We start from the raw sequence: 24,990 nt of genomic DNA on the forward strand, positions 1-24,990 counted from the left end.
AGTCTGACCAAGGACTTTCTGAGCCTCATGCTCTGCCAGGGAGGAGGGAAAGCCAGGAGGAAGCAGAGACAGGACACCTGACCCAAACTGACCAAAGAGGTATTCCGTACCACAGCATGTCATGTCCAGGATGTAACTGAGAGTTACCGGAAGGGCTAGGGGACTGCGGGGCTGGATGAGGTATTGGTTGGTCCTTGGTCAGGCTGGGTGGGAGAGTTATCGGTTGGCTGGTGCTGAGGTGTTGTATTCTCTTCCCTTGTTATTTCCTTCATCATTATTATTATTGGTGGTGGCAGTAGTGATTTGTGTTATACCTTAGTTACTGGACTGCTCTTATCTCAACCTGTGGGAGTTGCATTCTTTTCAGTTCTGCTCTCCGTTCCTCTGGGAGTAGGGGGAGGGCAAGAAGGGGGAGATTGAGTGAACAAGCTGCCTGACTGGTTTTAAACCACGACAGTGCTACACTGTGAGTTTCAATACTGAGAAACAGTAACGATTAAACAAGCCACACTGGGTGACGAAATACAGCCTATCAGCCCTCAATAGCCAGAATGACCAGACCTTGTCAATTTGGGTCAGTACTTGAGGTGTTTGAATTATCAATTTTAGCAAATCTAGGACCCCAGGAAGCTGTTAACATAGGTTAGGTTTAAAAAAGATTTCTCAACACAAAACAGCAACCCAGACACTGCTCATGTCTTTCCACCACCGACTCTGCAGTTTACCTGATTCAGGGTTTTTGTTCTCCTGGTGACTAAGGCAGTAACCTCATTCCCTTGGGTGACTCCTGGGATGACTCAAGCAGTAGGTGGTTGCTATTACACTGGTGACTCTGAGTTTTGTTCCCAGTTGGGCTTTTCTCATTTATGAAATGGGGATAATGATACAGTGAAGCCTGTATTACCAAACAGCAAGTACAATGATTGCAGTCTACAGGAAAGGCCTCAGCAGAAAACACCAAACAAGCTGTGTGAGATTGCAAAGTGCTATCATGATGTCAAACACTGCTCTTTGCTGTACAGGGCTTCGCCCCTGTGATACTGCCCCTGACATTGAGTGTGCATTTTGAGGTGTATCAATACATGTGTTTCTATATGCAAGCAGTGCACAAATGAGGAGGATATTCCTTATGACCAGGAAAAATTTTAGTGCTAAAATGATTTTAGTTGCAAGGTTATCTGTGGAAAAAGAAAGGTGTGTGTATTCCCAACCACGCAACTGGCAGGATGGGACCATGCTGGAAACTGCCATCTCCATGATAAGCACTTGGGGGTGTTGCCAGCTGGGAACTGCCACCTTGTCCATGGTCACAAGCAGTCTAAGATCCTGCAGATGGAGACAGGGCACAGGGAGAACAGTCTGCCTTTACCTGTAGCTTTTTTTCTTCTTGGCTAGCAAAAACTTGAAGTCCTTTATGGTGGTTACCATGGCTAATTCATTGAGGCCTTCAATTTTCACTCCTGTCTCTAGTACTACCAGGGGTTTCTTTTTGTATTATAGCAGCACTGGGAAATGCTCACTTGCCCCAGTCAGGGTACCAAGCACGGTGCAATCATGTAGTAAGACAGACTGTGTCCCAAAGAGGTTCAAATAAAGGATGGCTGAGATTGGAACTTTACAGTGCAAAGGAAGGAAGACCTGATGAGACTGCAAAATTAAAAGGGAGGAGGTACTCCCACTGCTCATTTGCATGTACTTGTCTGAACCAGCTAAGTTAAAGGCTAGTCTCCATCTGGAATTAAAGAAGAGTCACCTTCAAATGGCAATTCAGACCATTTAGGTTAGAATCCTGCTCCAAATCACCTTCCGAAGCTATGGATGAGTATGCCTCCAAAGATACCACAGCTTGCTCTTCTTTCTTGCCAGAAACAAAAGCAGTAAGCCAAGTAGCTTCCCTGAAAATGGAATATAACCCATGGTCTGTTACCTTGTTCCAGTGCCCCAAGTGGCTTTCAGCAGAGGTCACCTGCACATGTGAAGCAGTAGCTAGAGTTCACATTATCAAGATTCATCCTAAATATTTGCTTAACGAGGCACAGCCACAACAAATGAAAATACTTCTTAGTAAAATCCTCCCCAACCTCCATTTGCCTGTCTTCCAGTCCAGCAATATACCATGAATTTTCATGAGCTCATACAAGCAAAGGTAAAAAGGAACAAAAATATACAGTGTCTATGCTCTCAGAAAAGATTTGTCTGCAGTTTTTTGCTGCCTGTGGCTTTCATTATAAGCCATGAAAGAGAACATGACCACTAGCAAAAAAGGTAAGAGAGTTATCAGTGAAGTGTAAATAAGTAGAAAACCAGGTTAAAATGAAGTATTTAGTAAGAAGAAACAAAACCATTTAGAAAGTTTAAAAAGAAGGGGCAAAGCATGACTATCAGGGAACAGATGTGACTGCTTTCAAAGGATCACTTCCCCTATGCTGCTTCGGCATCTCAACTGGCTGTAGGAAGCTGCTAAGTAGGAAATTAGTCAGAATGTGGGAAGCTGAGAGCTTTAAAGCATAAAGCAAAGGTCCTAGGTCTGTAAGCACAGTACCTTGGGGTTTTCTATGATACAAATCTCTCACACCTTACAGAATAATAGCCTTCATGATTCATTTCATTCCTAAAGGTGGTATTTGGCATTGCCTTTAAACAAGCTTCCTTTAATACTAGGGATTCAAAAAGAGATTTAACACAAATGTCTTGAATGGAAAACCCTGCAAAAAAAAAAATCATTGATACCTGCAAGGTAATACCCCTGTATCAAACTTTTGGAAAGCAACAGATGCATCTGAAAAAGTTTTGAAGCATTAAAAATCCTGTTTCATCCCTTGCTATACGTTTGAGGCATACTCCTCTGAGCATCACCACTTGTGCAAGAAGACCTGACACCAGAAGCTTCAAAGGCATATAGCCACTTGAACTGTATTGAATTCAAAGGGGGTGAAATGCCTCCATGCTCTCTGAGACTCTGGGAGTGTGGGTTCGTTGGCTTGACTGGGAATTCAGACCTATGAGCATGACTATGCTCAGCATGAGAGGACAAGGATCATGGTCTGTACAATCAGAGACCACATTTCTTCCCCCTGAAGACACTGCCAAGCCATTAGGACTCCTATTGCCATGCTCAGAGATGAGCCTGGAAGATGATGCTTTCATTACACCCGCTCTCATGGGGCCCCTCACACTGTATCTATGCAAGCATGTTCCAATAGTTTCATCCTTCAACAGCCAGCCACTGGTTCCTTCAGAAACTTGGAAGGTTTTTAATGATGTGCATCCAGAAGACTGAGATACAGGTTCCTCATAGGAAAAAAAAAAAAAAAGGATCTTTTTGCACATTTTTGACAATTCTGCACAGGTTACACAAAATTGGATTTTATGAAAGACATAAAGCTATTTTTCTTAGTAACATGCCTGAAATTCAGGCAAATTTTGCTTTCATCAGATTTACATAAGAGCAGAATACAGCCAGAAATGCTCCAGGGCTGAAGAGAGAAACAAACCCAAACTTGAATATACAGCTGCATACATTTAATTGCTTACCAAAACAACTGACAGATATTGAGGGAGAAGAAAGATTGCCTAAGACTTGCTCAAGGAAGCAAACTGCAGTGTCACAGGTTACCTCTGCCAAAGCAACTCTGGATAAAGGTTTGAAGTGTGCACAAGCTTGTAAAAACCTGAACTAAAAGAAATGTCCTGGAAATCATGTATGAGGAGCTTCCCCCCCCCCCAAAAAAAAAACAAACAAAAACCACCAGGATACAATGAAAGCTGAATTATGAAGAACTAAGTGGAGGAAACTGGACATACATAGGTATAAATTGTAATTGATATCATAGTAATTGATAATCATATCATTAGCAGATGAAAACTGGTAAAAAGCCATTGGCTTGTGTGGAACTGCACAGATTGACAAAAGGGCTTGACACAGAGCCACATGCTTAAGTATGGGACTCTCCTGAAAGACCAATTGGTCACTTAACTCAAAGCTGATGTAAGAAGGGAGTTAACTACATTTAAAAGAATCTTGGCAGGCCAAGGATCTGATTTCCTTTTTGTTCCTTTTTTCCTCATTTCTAGAATAATTTTAATAAGATGCCTTAGAAAAGCTTGCCTTTTCCTTTACATTTTTAATTCTGAACAAAACCCCACTCGTGGGAAAAGGTCTTTCTTCCCCATAGCACTGATGGGGTACTCCACACAAAGAAGCACCTAGCAGTTTAGTTCACATTTTTTAATAACATGGCACAATTTACATTACACAAGTCTTCGCTGATGAGGAAACATGCTGAAGATTGAGAGCCGCTTCACTTTGCTTTTCACATAGGATCTAGAAAGGACTTTATTACATACAGGATAAACAGCAAAAAGGTTCGTATATAACAATCTCTTTACAATACTGAAAGCTACCACTACGGTTCCAGTGTACATATTCTTCAGGGTTGGGTTTTTTTTTTCGTTTTCCTTTTGTTCTTAAAAAAAAGAAAGAAACCAAAACCAACCAAAAAAAAAAAAAAAGAAAGAAAGAAAGAAAAGAACCACTGCACAACATCTGGAGTTCACAAAATCTGAAGCTCACAACTAAACCTTCAGTTGACTACTAAAATAGATCTCTGAGCATTAGAAACAACTGTCTGTAGGTAACTTTTTTATTTTTTTTTCCTTTTTCTTTTTTGCCAAAACAGGGTAACAACTTCAGATAGCACTTTCATACACTAGAAGACCAATGGAACTAATTTTATTTCATACATATATTTTACAGTCCAGTAGACAAGATAGTGAATTCTCTCTGATAAAGTCATATTCTCTCCAAATATTTAGACAAGAAACTGAACGCGTTATAAAAAACTGTGTTATGAAAAGACAGGTTTCAGAAGACCGATGCATATCCTTCCAAAGGACCGTGTTCTGCATGTTATTTCATGTCTTCTGTGATTGGGGAACAACAAGGCTGGCCTGTTAGCTATGCACAGACTTTATTACCAACTGATGTACAAGAAATTGCATTATGAAATCTGCATAAGAGTTCATTAATTCAACTACTGATCCACTGTGAAAACATATCCATTATTTAGAAAAGTATTACCTTTCTTGTAGGATTTGTTTCAATGTAGCTAAAAATCACTTAAAAAAACCCAAACCAGTGTGTGTACAGACAAAAATGCCACACTGGCAATAAACCCAGACATGAATGGCTATAAGCAGATGTTCTTCCAAAATAAATTTGACATGTGAAGTGACAAAGTTCTGGAAAATACCCAGTATTTGATTATTTAACTCAGATTAATGTGACTGAAACCCAACCTGTACAACTACAGTACCAGAGGTTACACACCGCTAACCCTGACGTGTTCTAAGGAGTACATGAGCTACAGTAACATCAGCCTCTTGGTGCAGGGGTTCAGACAGAAAATGACACTTGTAATGGGCTGTTTCTTCATCCAAACAAGCAAGAGAAAGAGGTTTCTATTATAGATGAGCTTGTTCAGGGAAAATATGACTTTAATTATGTTGTGTGTTGAAAAGGCTCCTTTGAGTTATAAAGGCTTTTGTGAAAAGCCTTAAAATTCATTGCATAGTTGAAGGGGTTTAGCTGTCTATAACAATATATGTAACACAGCATAAGCAGACTGTGTTGATCAATATTAAGTTTGCAAATAGCACAGTTTAAGAAGTATTAATGTATTATGTTACTTAATTTTATCTATTTACATTTGTACAAAGTAAAGCTTTCATCTTACCCTTTTTGCATATATGAACCATTAACCCATGAAGCAATCTTTTTACATAAATATCTACAATTGTCTTCACTTCTGGTCTGAAAGAGCTTTGTATGGTTGACATTGGTGGTGGCTTGTTGCTAGTCAAATCATTCAGATTAATGTCTTGTTCTTCAGTTCAAACTCTGAAATTTTTAAACTAGAAATAAAATAGAGGAGGAGACACGAGGAACATGAACTTGGCTAAAAGATCTGGAAAATTTCAACATAGAATATACAAAAAAACCATTTCAAAATCTTTGCACTCAGGTCTATACATATTGTACAGTGGGTCACATCCCCAGTCTGTATCAATGACTAGTAAGAAGGTCTTTATATTATGTTCATTTACAACTTTCTGTCCCTCTTTCTCTGGTTTTTATTTAGTCTTACTCTCTTTATCGAGCCTCAATGTCCTTGAGGGTGTGAGAAGGAGGCCTCTCTCTCATCTCTGTTGACAGAGGAGTAGTCCTTCTGGGAGACCCAGGCCGAGGTCCCAGAGTAGAAATAAGAGGTGGAGGGGCACTGAGAGCTGCTGTGGGGGGAGTTTTGTTGAGGATGCCATTTTGGTGTCCCGTCGGAGGACTGACTCTGGGGTAGTGCATGCTAGGCAGTCCTGGCGTGATCAGGCTTGGGTGAGGCAGGTGCCCATCCAAGGCGGCAGGGTGAACTGAGTGCAGGCGTGCATGTTCATAGTCCTCTCTGAGCATGTGCAACCGCTCCCTCTCATCCAGGTGGTTGCCCCTTTCATGCTCACGTCGAGGGTCAACAGAGAGAGGGTGGTGGTGATGGTGGTGGTGATTGTAGTCATGAGGTTCCCGATCCCTGAATGACCTATCTGCTTCATATAATCTTGGCGTAGAAAGACGATGAAGGGGGTCATTTCTTAGCAAAAAGTCTCTGCCCAGGGGGTCTCTCCGGTGAATATCTAGCTCTCTGTATGGATCTCTTAAAGGATCTCTCATTGGATCCCAGTGGAAAGAAGGATAGGGGAAACGCTCTCCACCAGGAATCGGGCTAATTCCCATAAAAGGGGTCATCATGCGAGTCCTATCCAGGCCACTGATGCTGTTCATGTGATGTATACCAGCTACACCTACAGTCATGGGCATAGACACTAAAGGACTTGGATGGACGTTGGATGTAGATATAGGTGGTGGCTGATCAGATGATCTATGAGTCTGAGGTCCCTCAGGTTGAACATCATGGTCTTCCTTTCTCTCCTCCTTCACTTTGACTTCGTTGCTTTTCTTCGGATTATCGTATGCTGGCTCGCTCTTCCTCTCAGCCTCACGGTTTGAAGTACTGTTAGGCCTGGTGCTTTCCACAACGGGGGGCCTAGCATAGGGTGAAGGAACCCTGGGCATTTGCTTAGACTCTTCCACCACTCGGCTTTCATGGCTCAGGCCTTCTTTCTCCGAAATATAGTTGTCCTTCACCTTGTGCTCTTCAACATTAATTTCCTTCCGAGATTCGGAGTGATCCCTCTCTCGTTCTTTGGGTTTCTCTTTCTCTCGAACCTCGGGATTCAGATGGCTCCTGATCTGCTCGTTTGAGCTGCGATTATGTCCGAGGGAGTTTACTGGATGGATAGGTGCTGGCGAAGGATGGCTGGAGTGTCTTTTCTCAATGCTCTCCCTAGAAGAAAGAGAAGTGTAAAAATGAAGGCATGAGACACTGCAAATACAACAAAGCATCTCAGGTGTCTGATTTATACTTGTTGCTTTGCAGAAAGCTAGTAACATGCACCATTAAATGCACTGTTCCTTTTGCACACCCAAACACCGGAAGAACATCCCATCTTTAAGCTAGGCCTATTCTATTATCTTGGCCCAGAAGATGAAGATCCCCAAAGCTGCTTTGTGAATGAGTTGATTGAGATTTCAAACACTGAAGTCCACAGAAGGCTACCAAGTGAATCTATCTGTAGTACATGTTTCTAAGACAACAGCCTTAACTGTTTGCAAAGAAGAAAGAGAAAAATAAAACCATACTAATTTTATCCAAAAAAGGGAGGTAATTAAATCCAAATTCCATGGTTAATAGTATTTTACCTGCTTCTTCTATTAAGAATACATTTGAGAAAATAAATGACATTTTGTTCAATTGACTTTAAAACATTTCTAGACCTATGTATGTTACTAATTTCTTTCCTCTGTTCTCTTCAACCTTTGAATTTTTAAGGTACTTCTTTCAGTTCAATTTACTTCTTAAAAAAGAAACCAGAAACCTCTCAAGATACCTGTACCAGCAACCCACCCCTCTGAACAGGCAGGCACTCCTCCCTCAGTGCGAGTGTTTTAATAGAGGTGGCCATCATGCATGGCTTGTGTTGACTTTCTCAGTAGAGATCAGTCTACCCTACATGCCCATCATTCATGCTAGCTCTGAAAACATCACCTCTCTGGAGTTAGTTGCTCTTCAGATTACCAACCCTTTCCCATTTGTAGGCTAGAGCAAGCAGAGCAGGGCCAGGACAAGGGCATCTCCCTCCCAATGTTAGAGAGCCTCAAAACATGTGAATTCATTCCATCTTTCAAACTTACTTATGATGCACAACATATTAGAGAATTATTGTTTGGCAGTGGACAAAAACCTAAATATGTGAATAGACTGTACCAATTACTTTTCTGGAAGCAGTGGTGACTACGGATTGTTATGGGCAACGCTAAGTGAAAAAGACTTCCTATTTCAAATGAATCAAATTCATCAGGTAAATCTAATCCCTGGACATGTACTGCTGGCTAAGTATGGAAATCCCATTCCATGCAGAGTGATGGACAACGTGCTGATAAAGGCAAAAGTGAGGGATAAGCAGCAAGGTCCCTCTGAAGTCCCCACCAGCTCCAGGTTACATGGTTTTTCCTTGGGTACTGCAGTCTCTGCTTAGTAATGTGTAACCTGAACACACTTGGATGAGGACAGCAGGTTGGAACTCGGTCTGGGCAAGATGAGCAATTCTGACTGGCTGAACGGCAACTCAGAGGATGACTCTGGAGTGGACACCTGCTCCTTCACTTATGTATTTTCTGCTTTGCTGAACTGACCTGTGTAAGATTTCTACCTGGAGGTACTTTTGGTTGGTGAAACTGAAGCAACTGCATAAAAAAATGTCTTTGAAAAGGAACTCTCATTATTATAATCTCACCAGATGTATCTAGACTGACCTGTTGAAACTGTCATTTTATGAGCCATGTCTGAGAGACCTCTGAGAGGCCAGAACATGACTTAGAAAACACTTGTAAGATGGAGCATTTGATAACAGAACTTCCCAGTCTGCACTGAGCACCAACTAACTCCTTGGTATCAGGTTCTGCTCTGACCGTGCCCTGAACAGTCTGGAAATTGTGTCCTGGCTCTCATTTCCCTCCTTTTGCTTTTCATTTGATTTAACAGTTTCCAGATCTGGGCACAGAGAGACCAAGTCAAAGCACTTCAATGAAAGCTTCTCAATGTCAAGACTACTTCTTTGACTCTGGGAAAGCAGTGGCTGGACCCTGCAATACCTAGTCTTTTATTCGTTTTGCTGATGTGACCAGTTCAGAGGACACTCCCAATTGTTCTACTTCACTTAGAGAGCTCATCGAGTCCTTTAACTGATATTTAATCAACTTTGTATGTAACTGACATATTTAAAATTATGTATAAAATTTAGACACAGTAACAGGCATTTTCTGTAACTAAAGAAAAATATATGTGCAACCAAAAGAACATATTCCTTTGCCAGTGTCATCCTATTCAATTACAGTCATGGTATTAGCTCAAGAGGCTATTGATTATGTAGCTCTCTTAAGTGAACTACATGTAGTTCCCTGGTCAGAGAGGGCATAATTTTTTATTCTCAAATTTGTCAAGGGCTCCTTAGGTTAATAATACAGGAACAGCTCTAAGCCTCTGCCTCCACAAAGGAGAAACTTAAGATCATGTTCTCAAATGACCTTTTTACTAAGAGAGGTATGTTTTGAGGCTGTGTGCTACACTGAAACATGCTTATCTTATGCTGAGTATTTTGTCCAATTTATGTTGATAAAAGCTCAATAGATTCTTGGGTGGGTTTTTTTTAATGCTCTGGGATTACATACACGTGAATGGCATTATTAGAATGGAATTGTTCAGTGACATCTTTTGAACAAAATACCACTGAGAAGGCACAAATCCTATTTTTCACAGCAGCTGTTTTTACTGGTATTTTCCCTAATGCTGGGCTGGAATAAGAGAATTCTTAAAGCAAAATAAAAAACCCTTTGCAACTGCAAACAATGCTCCAGGAGAAGGTGGGGAGTGAATGAGGTCACTGCAGTGTAATTCCCCAGCCTGCTCTGCACCTAGGGAAAGTTCAGAGATTTTACTTTCATATTATCTAAGCTATCTTGAGGGGTTTACCTTATCCCAGTCTAGCTGGAAGGGGGCTGTGGAGCAGTAGCCATGCAGCTTATCCAAGAAGAGGAACCACTGATTCACTGCACCCTACTCTCACACCAAGCTTAGATGGGGAAGAGCCAACCTAAGAGGCACCTCTGAGGTACCCTTTCCACTGTTAACAGAAGAAATCTGGATTCCTAGTTCTCCTGTTTGGGCAAACCAAGTTTTTTTGGCAAACACAGGTAACAAAGACTGGGACCTCACATAGAAAGCAGGGCTACATCCTCGCCCTGCTGGGTGCCACTCAAGATGCAAGAACAGGTATGAGAGGCTCACAAACTGCTCCAGACATTATCTACATAGGGAGCATGTCTCCACGAAGGGATTCTCAGCATCTTCTCCTACAGGCGACAGTGTGAGCATGCTGCAAAGTAGAACTCTTCAGAACCACACAGATGGATGCACAACAACACTGGATCAGTGAAAATGTAACTGTACTGAACTGGTAGCCATAATTGCACAGAAGTATGAAGCATGAATGATGCTCATTTGTAAGCTCTCAAATTATTGAAAATAAATATGTTCTGAGCTATGATATGGAGTTCAGGCAATGCCAAAGCAGCTTGCAAGGAATGTATTTTGGAAAGGGATTTTCTTCAGCAGGAACACTTGACAAGAAAACAACAAAACACCAACTGAAATCATAATTCTAAAGACTACCCATATCATTAGTAACTAAAATGCTTTGCCATTCAAGCCAGTAAAGTTACTCACATGCTTAAGCATTTTGCAGGACAGAATCTCTAATTTGTAACAGCAATTTATTTTGAAGCATTAACAGCAGACATGAAAATAATGAAGCTATGCTACCAAACAGAAAATATTCCAATGGAAAATGTAGGTGAAAAGATCTGTAGTTTGACTTGCTCTTCACATTTTACAACAATACAGAAAAGCTCTTCAATGTATTTTAGAGTATCTAATATGTTAGCATAACTTCTTTTAGAACAGGCTACTAATGCCTATATTTGGGTCAGTGACAGAGAAGTCAGAAAAGCCCATCTCCTAAATATTCTTCTATGGTAAAAAATTAGAAACAAGAGCCATTATGTAGCAACGTAATGTGCAAACTGAACAGGAAAGCCATTAAGCCACAACCGAAAAAGCTGAAATCAGCCTCTCTACATTTTTCAAGGAAGGCATGACACTTGCTGAATGGCAAATTCTTATAATTTGGTACTCAAATGCTAAGAGGAATTGTTACTAAATTAACTGCAGAATGGGAACAGTCCTGACAAAAAAAATATGACCAGGTTTTACTTTCCATTAACCCTTCCCAGCCTGGACATGTTAGTGTGCAAATCCATGTAAAACACTGAATAGAAACTGTGCTTGAAGGTGTGTAATAGCAGTGGGTGTGTGTATGGCTCTTTGGAGGGGAATTAAGGTTCATTTATTGAACTGCATGCACTGAAACTTATGGTGGTATTGGAACATGACATAGGTGGTGCATTTTACAGTGTTAGAATTGTACAACTCCATCAGTGGTCCCTCTGGTCAGTCCATTTTTGAAGAGGGAGGTAGCTTTATTTGTTTTGCAGATAGGGTCCAATTTATTAAGTTATTTAAGTATTCCAAGGTGCAGGTATGCGTCTGATGGCCTTTACAATCCTTTTAATAATCCTGTCAGGCACCTATCTACACGTAGGTCATCAGAAGACCTATGACAACGTGACCCACAAGGTAACAGAGTGTGTGGGTCTGATTCTATTCTCACTTGACACAGCCTGAGCTCTGCTCCAGCAAAGCTCCTTCTCATGAAGTGCAGTGCAAGTGAGAAGAGAAACAGATGCAGTAGGAAACACCTCAGTTAGAAACCTGCATCATCTGTAGTGCCTCGTATTGCAGGCAGCAATGGTGTCAGCTCTGCAGGTGTCCCTCTCCTGAAGCTGTGGTTTAACAATGTGCCAGGCTGGGAAGGGTTAAAAGCGGAACAGAGCCCCAAGCTTTGAACTAGACAATTCTTGGAAGTGTTCTTTCGTACCTTTCTTTGTCATCTTTACTAACAGATGAGTCTCGTTTATCTACATCTCTATCTCTGTCATGAGCTGCAGCAGATGAACTGCGCTCCAGCTCTCCTGGCTTCAGCCAGGGCGGAGGGGTCGGGAACGAAGGAGGAGTTCGGTGCAGTCGGTTCCAGGGCTCGTGAGGGTTGCTAAAGCTCTGCATACTGGGGCCATCCTTGTGGCCGAACATTGAGTTGGGTGCTGAAATGGTGAAGTGGAAAACAAAAAGGTTTAAGAAAAAGGTATGCTCTAGTGAAGGTACTTACCAAAACAAGTTTTACAGCACTCAGAGTTAAAATGAATACATATTATTGGGAGCTGGAAAAGGAAAGGAAATTAACAGAGATTCATTAGAGGGTCTCATTCCTAAAAATGGGCAGCTGTTTTAATTGGAAAGGGAAATGCTGTGGATAAAATTGACAAGGGATGAAGCAGTAAGATCGAAGTGACAATGATCCTTATTCCAAACAGTTTGGCGACATCAGGAAATGGCCATTATACAGACTATAAATAATGGAACTTGTTGAATTTGATCCTGAACCAAAGTAAAATAATATGTGACCAAAATCATGCCAGATTGGAAGTATGGAGAAAGACAGTGATTTCTAAAAGGATGATCTTTTGTGACTGGCCAAATCTAGAGAAATGTTTATGATCCTGGACAAATAAACGCAGGTTAGTAATCTTTTCCAGGCTAATGTCCTGAATTACTGGTGAGAAAGGAAAATAAAATGTCTCATCCACAGCTAGGGATGCTGCACACATTAACTAGCCTTGAACATGCAACAAAAACATCAGAAATTACACAAACTCCTTAGTCTCAAAGGTTCTATGTTCTTCTTTTCCCCTTTCTTTTACTGAATGACGTAATGGTAACATTTAGCACTATGCTGAACCCAAACTATTAAGTAACTAACAGAAAACAATTTACTGATGCTAAAAATTGCTGTAATTTACAGAAAAAAGGTCAATTTTCAAATTCTTAGTGGTATATGGTCTAAGCAACTGGTAAAAAAAGAACGCAAATAGTCCCCATCACTCAATATCCTGAGTTACACAGCAAAGAGGAATTGATAAACAAAGAGGTTACTCACTGACTGTGGGGTTCCCCAGTCCCCCGAAGGCGTTACTACCCACTGCAGTGAGGCCGCTGAAGGAAGCAGGTCGATTGAAAGGCTCTGCAAACCAAGAAAGAGCTGCAGCTTATCATGAAGCATGAGCGTGTTATCCAACTGCATTACAGCATGAAAGCTCTGCCTGTGCTCACCAGCAGCTGAACATCATCCTCTCACAACACAGCTGTGACTGGGACATAAACCGCTATTTTTTTCCAGACAGTATGTATGGGATCATCTTACTAGGAAAACTTCCTCTTCCAATCAAAACAAGATGTTAAAGTAGACCCAGTATTAAGGCCTGCGCTTCAGCGTAAGTACCTCATTCATTTAAAACCTGCAATCATCTCCATATTTATTTCTTTTTATTCCAATTTAATTCCATGCTCTTTGTCAGGAAATGTCCCTGGCTAGGCAAGACTATTATTAACTCTGGCAACTGTGCTCCTAAAACCTTCAGGCCATGTCTCCTAAACCATAGCCAGGATATAAATAAAATGTCCTATTATACTGGTGTGTCATGCTGACCTTAACATTTTATATTTCTCTTAATATTTGTTGCTAATACCATATAGAAAACTAGACTGAAAAGTATTGGTAAGTCATGGGAAACAAATTCTCTTCCCAGTTCTTTTTGAGGAAGTCTAAGCATTTTGATGAAACTACTTCTGATAAATGCCATCACTGGTGTTTAGGAAGACCAAACCTAGTGTTTTCTATAAGCAGCTAAGGGCAGAACAATAAACCTCCAATGTGTGTCTGCTGTTATCAATTCTGTGACCTTTCCAAACCCTTCCCCATGCAAAATAAAATGCCAGCTTAGAGTCTTCATTTCAGATGCTCCCACAACCAGCAGACCATCCTGGTACAACATCAGCAACTTGGGTAGTTGTGGTTTTAACTGTGCATTCACTGATTTTCACTAATGGATACATTTGAGGCCAGCTCACAAGATTCTAAGGCTACATTTCCCACTCACTTAAATGGAAAAGCAGACAATTTAAATAGGAATTAAGAAAAGAAACATCTCTATGAACTGAAGCCTTAATCTTACAGCATTTTTTCTGACTTGGTTATAAACATGACTACAGTGAAACCTAACCAGCCCTGTTACTCTGCTCCTCTAACATGCAGATGTTCTCAGAAGCATTTCAAAACATGCTGTCAGTGATACTATGATGTGCATTTAGACCAGCTACTTGGCTAATGGCTAAAATGTGCCATATGTAAAGATTAAGAAGGCAAGATAGTCACAAGCGTCTCCACGTGGAAAACCTTCAGTGGTCTCAACAGTCAATGCACGTTACTTCTGCATTGTATTCACTCCTAGTTAGTTGCAAAGAAAACGTACCTAAGTGAGCAGCTGGGTTGAGGAAGTTGCTGTGGTGAGGTGGTGGGCCAAAAGGGGTGCCGGCTGGATGACCCCCGCCTGCCAAAACAAAGCAGAAATGGTCAATTTCTACCAAAAGCTCAGGAAGGGACTCGCTGTGCCCTGTGCCTGACTATCAGTTCTTGAATGGCAGCTCACGTCAGCAGAGATTACTGTACACTGGGCAAGGCTCTTGTGTCAGGATCTTTTAGATATCACTGCTTTTCCAAACAGAAATTCCCAGTTAGAATACAAGGGGTAGGGGGGAAACGTTTTGGTATGGGTAAAAAACCAAAAGCATGTGAAATACAACTTATTTCCAACTTGTTGTCACTTCCATGATGCATTAGACATCACTGTGTGAAGAAATGTTCCTCCATTTACTACCTGTCTGGCATTTCAGCAGATTGAACTTTTTCAAAAGCACAGAGAATAATTTAAAATATATTTATCATATAGACTAACAGCTGCTGGCACATCTTCCAGACAGTTCATAAGCCAAAGCATAAGGGAAATTTCCTTTTAACATGGCAAGGGTGAGCATTTTAATGAGTGTGACACAAGGAGATTTCACTTGTCAGTACTCACTGGCTGTGGAGAAGAGAGTTGAGGGCCGGGCCAGGTCATGGGGGTGGTGGATAGCTCCAAAAAGGCTGGGACCTGGTGGCCTGCTCAGGAATTCTGGTTTCAGGCCAAAGTCCAGCTTGTGCGGATCAGACTGCATCTGTTTCTGAAATGCAAGAGCAGCATTTGGAAGAGACTGTCCTATACAACAGCAGCAAAAGGCACTTTCAGAATGATGTGGTTATAGCAATTTATTCATACTAACTCATATTTTAAGCAGAATATTAACTTTTGGACGCTGAGAATAGGTGAACAGCTATTTTCCTGGAAGGGAAGCAGAGGAAGAAAATCTCAGGCTCCCAATGCACATTTCTCCACCAATCTCAACTGTGTTTCACATATGCTCACATCCATCCCTCTGGAGCAAAGCACTTCAGCTCAGACCTGACTTAAAATAACACACGTAAGAATCTTTGAAGGGACCTCAGAAGCTGGCTTAGCTGTAAGAATAGGTCTGTCTTTAAATAATAACAAGAAAGCTGAAGAGGAATGTTAGTTTGGATCTGATCCTGGGTGGGCAGGCCTGTTACAGCTGGGTGAAAGCACCAACCGCAGCAGAGGCAGCTGCCCTCTTCCCCCTGCAGCAATCCCCTGCCAGACAGTGGACACCAGAACCACTGATTTCAATGTGAGCTGCAGTCCACACACACTTGATGCAGTATATCTTCATAACCTCTCAAGCTGCAACCGAGCAAACGAGGGGCTAAAATGAATCCAATTACAGATGAAGTGTGGTAGAGTCGAAAAAACTTAAGTCCCATTCTGACTGTTTGCACTGCAAACTTAAGGCACTGTATCACTGTGGGTATCAGAAGCAGCAGGCTTCTTTATTAAGGTAAATTTGCTGAGGCAGCTGTATTGTTAATGCTAAGTGGATGAAGGATAGGCTCTTCTTTGTGCCATGGACTCATGTCAGTGGTCCCTACTTTAGTAGTTTTAGAGAATGAAGAGGAAAACCAAATTCCCAATTCCCAGAACTCCCCAGACACAGCTTGCTGATTAACTGTGCAGGTCAGCTGAAAAGATTTACAAATGGGCCACACTGAACCAGTAGATCTTAACAGTCATTCTGCAGCTTTTACGCTTTATAAATCAGTGTTTAATACTGTGCCAGCTCAGAGTCCAGACCATTACAGTGATATAAATATGCATATTAAAAAGTTATGACCAAGTTAATGTGCATGCCTAGTAGCTGTTTTTCAAGTGCTAATAATATGTCTATGTAGCTACGAGGACAAAAAAAACAACTACAAAAATGGTTTTAGCAATGGTTTGAGGTAACGGTCTGCAAGAATACTGCCATGGAAAAGATGGCCAAGTGAAGGTCATGCTTTTAAAGAAGCAAAGTTCAGAAACATGCCTCCCTTGAAGCCTGAGTGCCAGATTTTTATGCTGTGAATGGACCTTATCACTCTCTACAACTACCTGACAGGAGGTTATAGTGAGGTAGAAGTTGTCTGTTCTCCCAAGTAACAAACGGTAGGACAAGAGATAACAGCCTCAAGCTGCTCCAGGGAAGGTTTAAATGGAGATTAGGAACAATTCCTTTCCCAGAGGGTGCTCAGGCATTGGAACAGGCTGCCCAGGGCAGTGGCAGAGTCACCATCCCTGGAAGTGTTCCCAAACCATGTAGATGAGGCTCTTAGTGACATGGTTTAATGGTAGCTTTTCCCTCTGTGTGTGAGTCTGACAGCCCATGGGGACATCAGCCTACTTGCCTTACTGATTGCAAACCGTATCTAATGTTCTGATCTAAACTGAGACAGTGAAATGCACTTCCCGACTACTCTTGAAATTATTATCATGCACAGCTTCAAAAAGTCAAGGAACATCCTTTCCTGTACTTCTTGGCTTTATTCCTGTTTTTTAACATGCAAGACAGAAAAGTATTAGGTAAAAGAAATGGCTGCATGAAAATGGCATTTATGAGAAGTTATAAATACACGGGTATGACCTCTCTCTGAATATCAAATCAAGGAAGATTCAAAGGACATAGATAGCATGGGAATAATAATTTCATTTCAAGAAAATACCTTTTCAATAAAATAAGAAAAAGGACATATAACACTCGAGGTCTATAATCTTGTCTTTCTTGATAGTGGGAAGATGAATGAAGATCACTAGCAGGGGAAACATAAGGAAGCAAAGAAGAGAGATATGTCTACTGCAGCAAATTAACCTGTCAACCTTGTTTAAAAGGGTTATTTTTAAACTCTATTAGCTGCAGGTTTTAGTAGCTGTTCAACATCTTTATATTTCTATAGCACTACCTCATACAATTCAACTGCATGCACAGACTGCAAAGTGCAATGGACTCCTTGTTAATTGTACTTCCCAACACAAGCTATGGACTCCTGAAGTACAAGGATAAACAACAAAGAGCACCAGCCTTGCCTGACCTACTGAACAACTGCAGGAGCAACACAGAATTGTCACTGACAAATATAGTGAAAATATTTTAAAGGGAAAGAAACCTTCTTCAGAGTCCATGTGCAGTGAAAATGCAGTTGAACTAAGACTGGAAATACCCTAACTATTAGAAGAATAAATTATTTGTTTTTTTCCCTGACCTCTGTTTCAGCAGAGCCTGAAATGGCCACGGCCCTTACCCTTGAATTCTCAAAACATGTGCAACAAAGGAAAGATTCAGCGCAATGAGAGTGTCTGGATAACATTACCCCATCTGAGAGGCTGTGTCTGCCTGACCAGCCCAGACACGCAGAGGTCCCAACCTCCAGCTATGAGACAGCTTGGGAAAAAGTCTGATGGGAGGCTGTGCACCCACACTGGATGAAGCATCTTAGGGTCAAGCAGGAATCTTCCTGTGCCCTCTTCTGGGTGTGCACACTAAATAAGAGGAATGGGATACACATGCCTACCTTCTCCAGGCTTAAAAACATCCAATCTTGCTACATTTGTGTCCTCAGTCATAAACAAAAGCAATATTGTAGCTCACAGGCACACCCATTTCGCTCTTTCTAGCTACAAACCGGTGGCTGTCAGGAAGACCTGGTGTCCTTGATAGAAGCTAGCACAGACTTTTCTTTGAGACTCTGTGATTTTAATTCTGAGATGCCACCTCTACGAAGTGGAGGGTTACACTATAATGCTACATATGGTTACTTTAACAAAACATTAGCCATGGCACAGAACTGCTAACAGCCAGAGGCAAACTCTTCCTCACGCAGGTTTGCCCTGTGTGCCTCATGTGAAATTCAGGCATGCCCAGAAGACTGACCTTGACTTTCTGTTGGTGATGGTATATCTGCCAGGCGATGTGGACATGCATAGCACACCACTTTCCAGGTTTCTGGAAAAAAAAAAGGGATACAACATCAATCAGTAACTTTTCAGAACACTATGATGCTGTTACTCTAATTCTAGCAACTCTTGGCCCCTCTCAGCACAGTCTGTTTTGGTCTAGGGGATTCTCTGTATCAAGACAATAGAAGCACAAGGTCTCCTTCAGTACCGCACCATCCTCTTGGGAAACCAGGCATGCAAAGAATTTGTCCCTTCCTAAGCAGTTTCTCTGGATATCCAGGAATGCTCCTGGTCTCTCTCCTCTCCAGATGAACTCATGCTCAGATTTTACACACTCTTGTAATCTCCTCATGCCACTGGCTAAGAATGCAGCTTGTGTTGCTGAGATCAATGCAACTGTCTCTCAGCAGCTGCTCTGCATGGCTGGATTGCTTCACAACTGTACAGGGAGTTCATTTCCCAATGTGCAGCTGTTCCAAGACCGGCTTTTCCACCAAAAGGCGAAAATGAAAGTGCTTTCAAACATCACTCTGGGTTTCAAAATGAATCTGACTCCCTCTGGATGAGCTTTAAGGTCCCTTCTAACCCAAACCGGTCTGTGAATCCATGACAGGGGATCCCTGCCAGGGTAGGTGTCTAGGATTTGGCTCAGGACTTTCTAAGCCAGCACAATAGGAGGATTATCAACAATAGGGTTCCATGAGAAGAACAGAAAACAACTTTGTGCCTTTTCCTCAAGTGACCAGAAGATGCATGAGAAAAAGGACTGACCACACTGCTCAGCAAACAGGTTGTAAAGCACTGAGCTGGAACACAGCACTGCTCTGTAATGAGTCTGCTGCTCCAACCCGGTGGGGACTGAGACAAGCCTGACAAACTGTTATCACGAGAAGATTTCTTACCCTCAGCATGGGCCTGAACGGATCTGTCAACTGTGAAGAAAAAATGACAGCTTGGTTACATGCCTGTCACTCAAACAATCGCTCTAATTAACAAATTTGTATTGCTTCATTAAGAGATGAAATTAAAATGTTATCATTTTACTTTCAAATGAAGCCCTTTCGGATAATAATTAGTCCTCAGCCTCTGTATCTGAGCTGCTCTCCCTCCCCCCATAGCTGTTGTACCCAAGTGTTGACAAGCAACTAAACAAGCTTCACACAGAGTGCTCTGTCCTCTGGCACCACCAGTAATTTGTTGATTTAATACTACAGAAATGGCTGGATAACTGCTCGGGAGAACACCATGGAGCTATCCTTTGGGCAAACTTCTCATCTTTCAAAGCTGCTCGCCTTCCGAGAAGACTGGGGAGTGGACAGGGGCCTTCTTCACAGGCGTGGTCCCATGAAGTGGGTTGGAATGGGCTGGAATGTGTTTCAGATGTACTCCTGCAAACCAAGGACTGTATCTGCTCAGTGGCTATGGTGTTACCTCCTGAATTGTACCTCCAAAGAGCCCTTCCTGAGTGCTTGCCTGCTGCATTCTCTATCACAAATGGGCTTAGCCTTACGTATTTTTCATAGTGCAGCAGATGCTGGTAAACAGGGGCTGTATAAAACTCCCAATTTTCTCATTATTATTCTTTTGTGTAGCCTGTTTTTTGGGGGTGGGTCAATTTCTTCTCCTTTTTTGCTCACATTTCACCAATTAATGCTGAAAAATCAATTCTATTTATTACTTCTCATTTCTTTTGGATTCTCTTTATTGAAATGCAGTACTAAAGGAGATTTACAGGTGTAAGAAGTACTTTGCAGAGGAAGTGATGGCTCAATACATCAGCTTGAAATAATCAAAACTACACTACCAGTTGCAAGGGAGCATAAACCTCAATGACTTAATCATCTTTTCAATTAGACAGAAAAAACAAACAAAAATTGTTTTTTTTTAGTATGAGCAAACCAAAGTACTGGAACTTGGCATCACCCAAAGCAAACTGCTCTGCAGTGCTTCAAAGTTCAGCCATACCCACAAGAGGGATTTTTAGGGAAAGCTTCCGATTCCTTTTGTCAGACTTCTGCTAAAAATACAACTGCCTGATGTTCCTCATCACAAACAATGTACATTCACTCAAACACACAAACAACCCATGGGCATTCACGAACAGCAGAAAAAAAGCTGAGGCCAAGTGCTGAGACAATAAATGCTGTTCACACAGGCTGGAACTTGAAAATCCAGAGGCACCAAGTGATCAATAAAGTGCATCCACATTTCACTGGTGCAATCAACGATACAGTAACCAAGAGAATAACTGTCATTACCCACATTCAAAACAATTACAGAGTACAAACATAAATCCTGAAGAGAATTTATACATTCCTACACTGGACTTTTGTGCCTTTGCCCCTGGGCTTGGGGAGTGCCTCCTGACAGCAAGGGAAGAGATCTTCCACTGCACAGTGTCTACTGGCTGTTGCTAATGACGAACAGAAGGATCAGGACCTAAATTGCTAACACAGAACTTCTCTATTTCTCACTGACTTAAATCAGCTCAGGCTAAGCTTTAGTTTTAAGATGCTAGTTTGGACATATTGAGGATGGCAGCTCCAGCATTAAAGGCTTTCAGGAGGAAGAGCTTTACTTGAGAAAAACATAGCATTTTATACAGACCCGTGGATCTTTCTGTAGAAGGGTATGGGGGACAGTTCCAGGTCTGGCTGCAACATCAATAGGATTGGAAGTCTAGAAATACCACAAGGAAAGACAACATTAATGAGGAATACAACACATAACAGCAGCAGGAAGTGAAAAATGATACTTTAACATTTGCCTAAGCAATGAAGATAAACTCTTGAAACAGGGTAATCATTATAATATACTTTGTATTATTATCTCAATTTTCAAACTTTCATTTTGCACCAATTTCCCATTACTTCAATTCAAAACACATGAGGGAACAGTGACTGTTAACACTGAAAAATCCACTATCAAAAACCTGATTAGCAATATATTTATGATATGGCATCCAAAGCAGTATTTGGAGGACCAGCTTGTGCTCTGCTCCTTACGGATACTGCACTGAAGTGGCTAAAGCTGCTAACCTGACTGTCAGCACACAAAGCATCAGTCAGTCTCCTCAGTCACTGTGCAAGGGTCTGAGCTCCATCCACAATGAACTGTTACCATACAGATAGCAGCAAAGAGCAACATCCAGTTGACAAAATTAAAGCTTTTCCCATGATTTGAATGTAAATATTCAGCTAATGTAACAAAATGCAGCTTTGTGGGGAAAAAAAACAACCAAAACCCTACATTTAGACAGAGCTTCTTCCTACATTAAAATGAAGAAAAAAAGAAATCAGCTCCAGTGTAACTAACAATTAAGTAACAGAGTTGTTAACAGTCTGATTACTATACATACGAAGAATTCCACTAATGAACTGCAATTTACATATTCAGTCATTACAGTGGATGGGCCAATTTAAGAAAGAAGGTGTCTTCTCTGCAGAAATTTCAGTCCTGATTTCAGTCTTTAGTTGCAAAGACTACAGACGACAGAGTATGATTTCCCCCCACTTATAAATCAAGAGTGACTTCATGAAAACAAAAGGGGAAAAAACCCAAGCTCATCACATTTATCTATCCCAGCTACCACAAATGAGAGGAGAACTAAATCAGTGTCTTGCATTGTGGTGGAGCTGTGAGATAATTATGGAAATGAGTAAACAATAATGATCATGAGTTCTTAAAATCTTGATTATTACATGTTCTTACATTAATGCACACTGGGAACTAATTATATTGCTTCTAAAGTTAACTATGCCATCCTGGAGAGTTTTTTTAAATGTATGTAGATATACTGAGCAGCTCTGCTCTGGAGTCAGGCTGAGAGAGCTGAGCTGGTTCGGTCTGGAGAAGAGAAGGCTCTGGGGATACCTTAGAGCAGCTCCCAATGACTAAAGGGGTTACAAGAAACCTGGAGAGGGGCTTTGGACAAGGGCCTGTAGGGACAGGCCAAGGGGAATGGATTTAACCTGCCAGAGGGGAGACTGAGATGAGCTCTTAGGCAGAAGCTCTTCCCTGTGAGGGTGCTGAGGTGCTGGCACAGGGTGCCCAGAGAAGCTGTGGCTGCCCCATCCCTGGCAGTGTTCAAGGCCAGGTTGGACACAGGGGCTTGGAGCAACCTGCTCTTGTGGAAGGTGTCCCTGCCTGTGGCAGGGGGGTTGGAAGTGGATGAGCTTTAAGGTCCCTTCCAACCCAAAACTTTCTATGATTCTGACTCAAAGTATCTGAAACTAATGAGAAATAACTTCTCTTTGTAGTAAGTTTGGGAAAACCCAATTGTCCTCTATGGAATTAGGTTGTAAATCAAGATGTCCACTGCTCCAGAATCTCAGCCACATGCTAACCCTAAACCTAACCCGGCTCTCACCATCCATGTATTTGAGCAGTAACAGCTATACCAGTAATTCCCTCTTACCTTGGGTTGAAATGCTCCCTGTAGCGAGCCAAAGGGGCCAGTTGGAGGAATCATGGGAGGAATACCTGATACAGCTGGAGGATAGGAGTGAAAGAGCTGGAACAGAAAGACAGAAAAACATAAATACAAGCGCATGTCAAAAAAGAAGACAGGTTGAACAAGACAGGGAAAGCATTTCTGCATAGTATTAGGGAAAATGGTACATGGAGAAAACTGAGAAGCATTGAAGAGTGATCTCACCGCAACAATGTTAGTTAAAGCAGTCAATGAAATGTTGACAAATGTCATGATGTTTAGAGCTTAAAAGCAGTTCCAAACTCATAAAGTCAGCAACCTCTCCCCTGGATTAGGCCCTCATAGCATAAAAGAGACTTTATTATTCAACTATTAATTCTTAAATTGGATAGATGTTTTAAACGGCTTCAGTTTGCATGCCAGTTCAAGAGAAAAGGCAGAACACTGAGCCAAGGAAGACACAAAAATCTAGTGTTTGGTGGAAGAAACCCCTGACGAGTTCTAGGATATTGTATCATTAAAACTCCATTAGTACATTAGGAATTTAATAGTATATGTAGGAAATGAGGAAAACACGCACAATTCATACTTCATTAGCCTGTCTGAGAGGATATCCTGCCACAGCTAAGATTAACAGAGACAATCTGATTTGTTCTAATTATTTAAACAAAATATTAAGGCAGATATTCCCCCCATCTTCCAAATTTAGGATCGTTTTTTATCAAGACAGACTACTAAGCATAAAGCAGTGCACATCTCCACTGACCTCCCTGATCCCAGTGTATCTAAGAGAATTTAGACAAAAACCCGACCAGCTGTTCAGTACTAATGCAGAGAAACACAAGGGAAACAAGCAAGTAAACCTGAACATCAAATCATATCTTGTCCCCATGGTCCAGCTGCAAATCATACTCATGGTGTAACACAGTTACCTTGCCCAATTCCATGGAAAATGCTGAGGTTACACACAAAATTGCTGTCTTGGGGGCTCAGAGCATCACACTCCAGAGATGTTCTCACTGTGAAGACTCAGCATCTAAGAGGGAATGGCTACTAACTTCAGTGGTATTGCCACCCAAACACCTAATGGGGTTCTCTGGCCAATCAAAAGTTACCTCTCAACACAGCCAACCAAAGAGCAATCTACCATAGGCTACTTTTAAGATCAAAATAAATGAGTTAATGGCCAACTGAACAGAAGCAGGACTGGGCAAAGACTGGCCATGTGGTGTGGGCAAACACTGAAAAAATCACATTCCAGGGTAAATCTGTACCATAAAGTTTTGATGAATTTGTTTATGCCAGGCTTTTCCTATACATTTTTCTTTCCACTTGCTTATCTTGCAAGCTCAGATTTATATTATGTTTACTGAAAGCTGAAAAACTATTTCAGTATTTTAGAGATACCTAAAGCTTTTCACTGTTTAAAAGCATGGTATCGAGTCTCCTTCCATTCACGTTTCTATTGTTGTTCTTAATTCTATTTAATTTGGACCTGCTCCATTCAATGATGCAGAAAACATTTTGAGATTAGTTGATACTGAACTGTAGGCATTTGAGAAATCATTAAGAGACACATGTCCTCATTTACAATAACTTCAGTGAGTAAAATGTGCTTTAAATCCTCCAGATCTACACTTAATTCTGTGTGTAATGGACTAATTCCAAATGATGGGAAGAGATATAATACTGACTGTTCTATTGGCTATGACAAATAATAAGGAATGCTTTCCTTGGAGTTTTGTAACAACTGGTGAGTTAATCAAACATGACCTTTCCTCAAGGTCAGGATTATTAATAAAATATAAATACGGGATCTCCAGGATCTCTCTGTATCAGTTCAATTCCTCCAGCTTTCCAAAGACATCTTTCACAGTCAGTGTTCCCTTTCTCCCCAGCATCCCTTCTACTTCGAGCAGCATTTTTCCCTTCTAGCTTTCTTCAGGGCACAATGCAGTAACCACAGCTTTCACGTGACCCAGTGCATTTTAGTGTCAAACTACAA

At 41.4% G+C, this 24,990-nt stretch overlaps 1 protein-coding gene across 9 annotated transcripts in view; it reads right to left on the bottom strand.

The window, feature by feature from the left end:
* Positions 1-4,213: 4,213 nt before the first annotated feature.
* Positions 4,214-24,990, bottom strand: part of AUTS2 (activator of transcription and developmental regulator AUTS2) — a 733,730-nt gene continuing 712,953 nt past the window's right edge. For all 9 annotated transcript variants that reach the window (XM_062631898.1, XM_062631917.1, XM_062631889.1 and 6 more), the window contains 9 exons: positions 22,971-23,066; positions 21,161-21,232; positions 19,456-19,485; positions 18,528-18,599; positions 15,254-15,395; positions 14,648-14,725; positions 13,276-13,359; positions 12,160-12,382; positions 4,214-7,391 (listed from right to left, as the gene is read on the bottom strand). In XM_062631898.1, the coding sequence (XP_062487882.1) occupies positions 6,152-7,391; positions 12,160-12,382; positions 13,276-13,359; positions 14,648-14,725; positions 15,254-15,395; positions 18,528-18,599; positions 19,456-19,485; positions 21,161-21,232; positions 22,971-23,066 (2,037 nt within the window). In that variant the 3' untranslated portion in view covers positions 4,214-6,151. The remainder of the gene's footprint in view (positions 7,392-12,159; positions 12,383-13,275; positions 13,360-14,647; positions 14,726-15,253; positions 15,396-18,527; positions 18,600-19,455; positions 19,486-21,160; positions 21,233-22,970; positions 23,067-24,990) is intronic.

Source organism: Pezoporus occidentalis, unplaced genomic scaffold (assembly GCF_034315485.1).
Source record: "Pezoporus occidentalis ecotype Australia unplaced genomic scaffold, CSIRO_AGI_Poc_V1 ctg110, whole genome shotgun sequence".
NCBI lineage: Eukaryota > Metazoa > Chordata > Aves > Psittaciformes > Psittacidae > Pezoporus > Pezoporus occidentalis.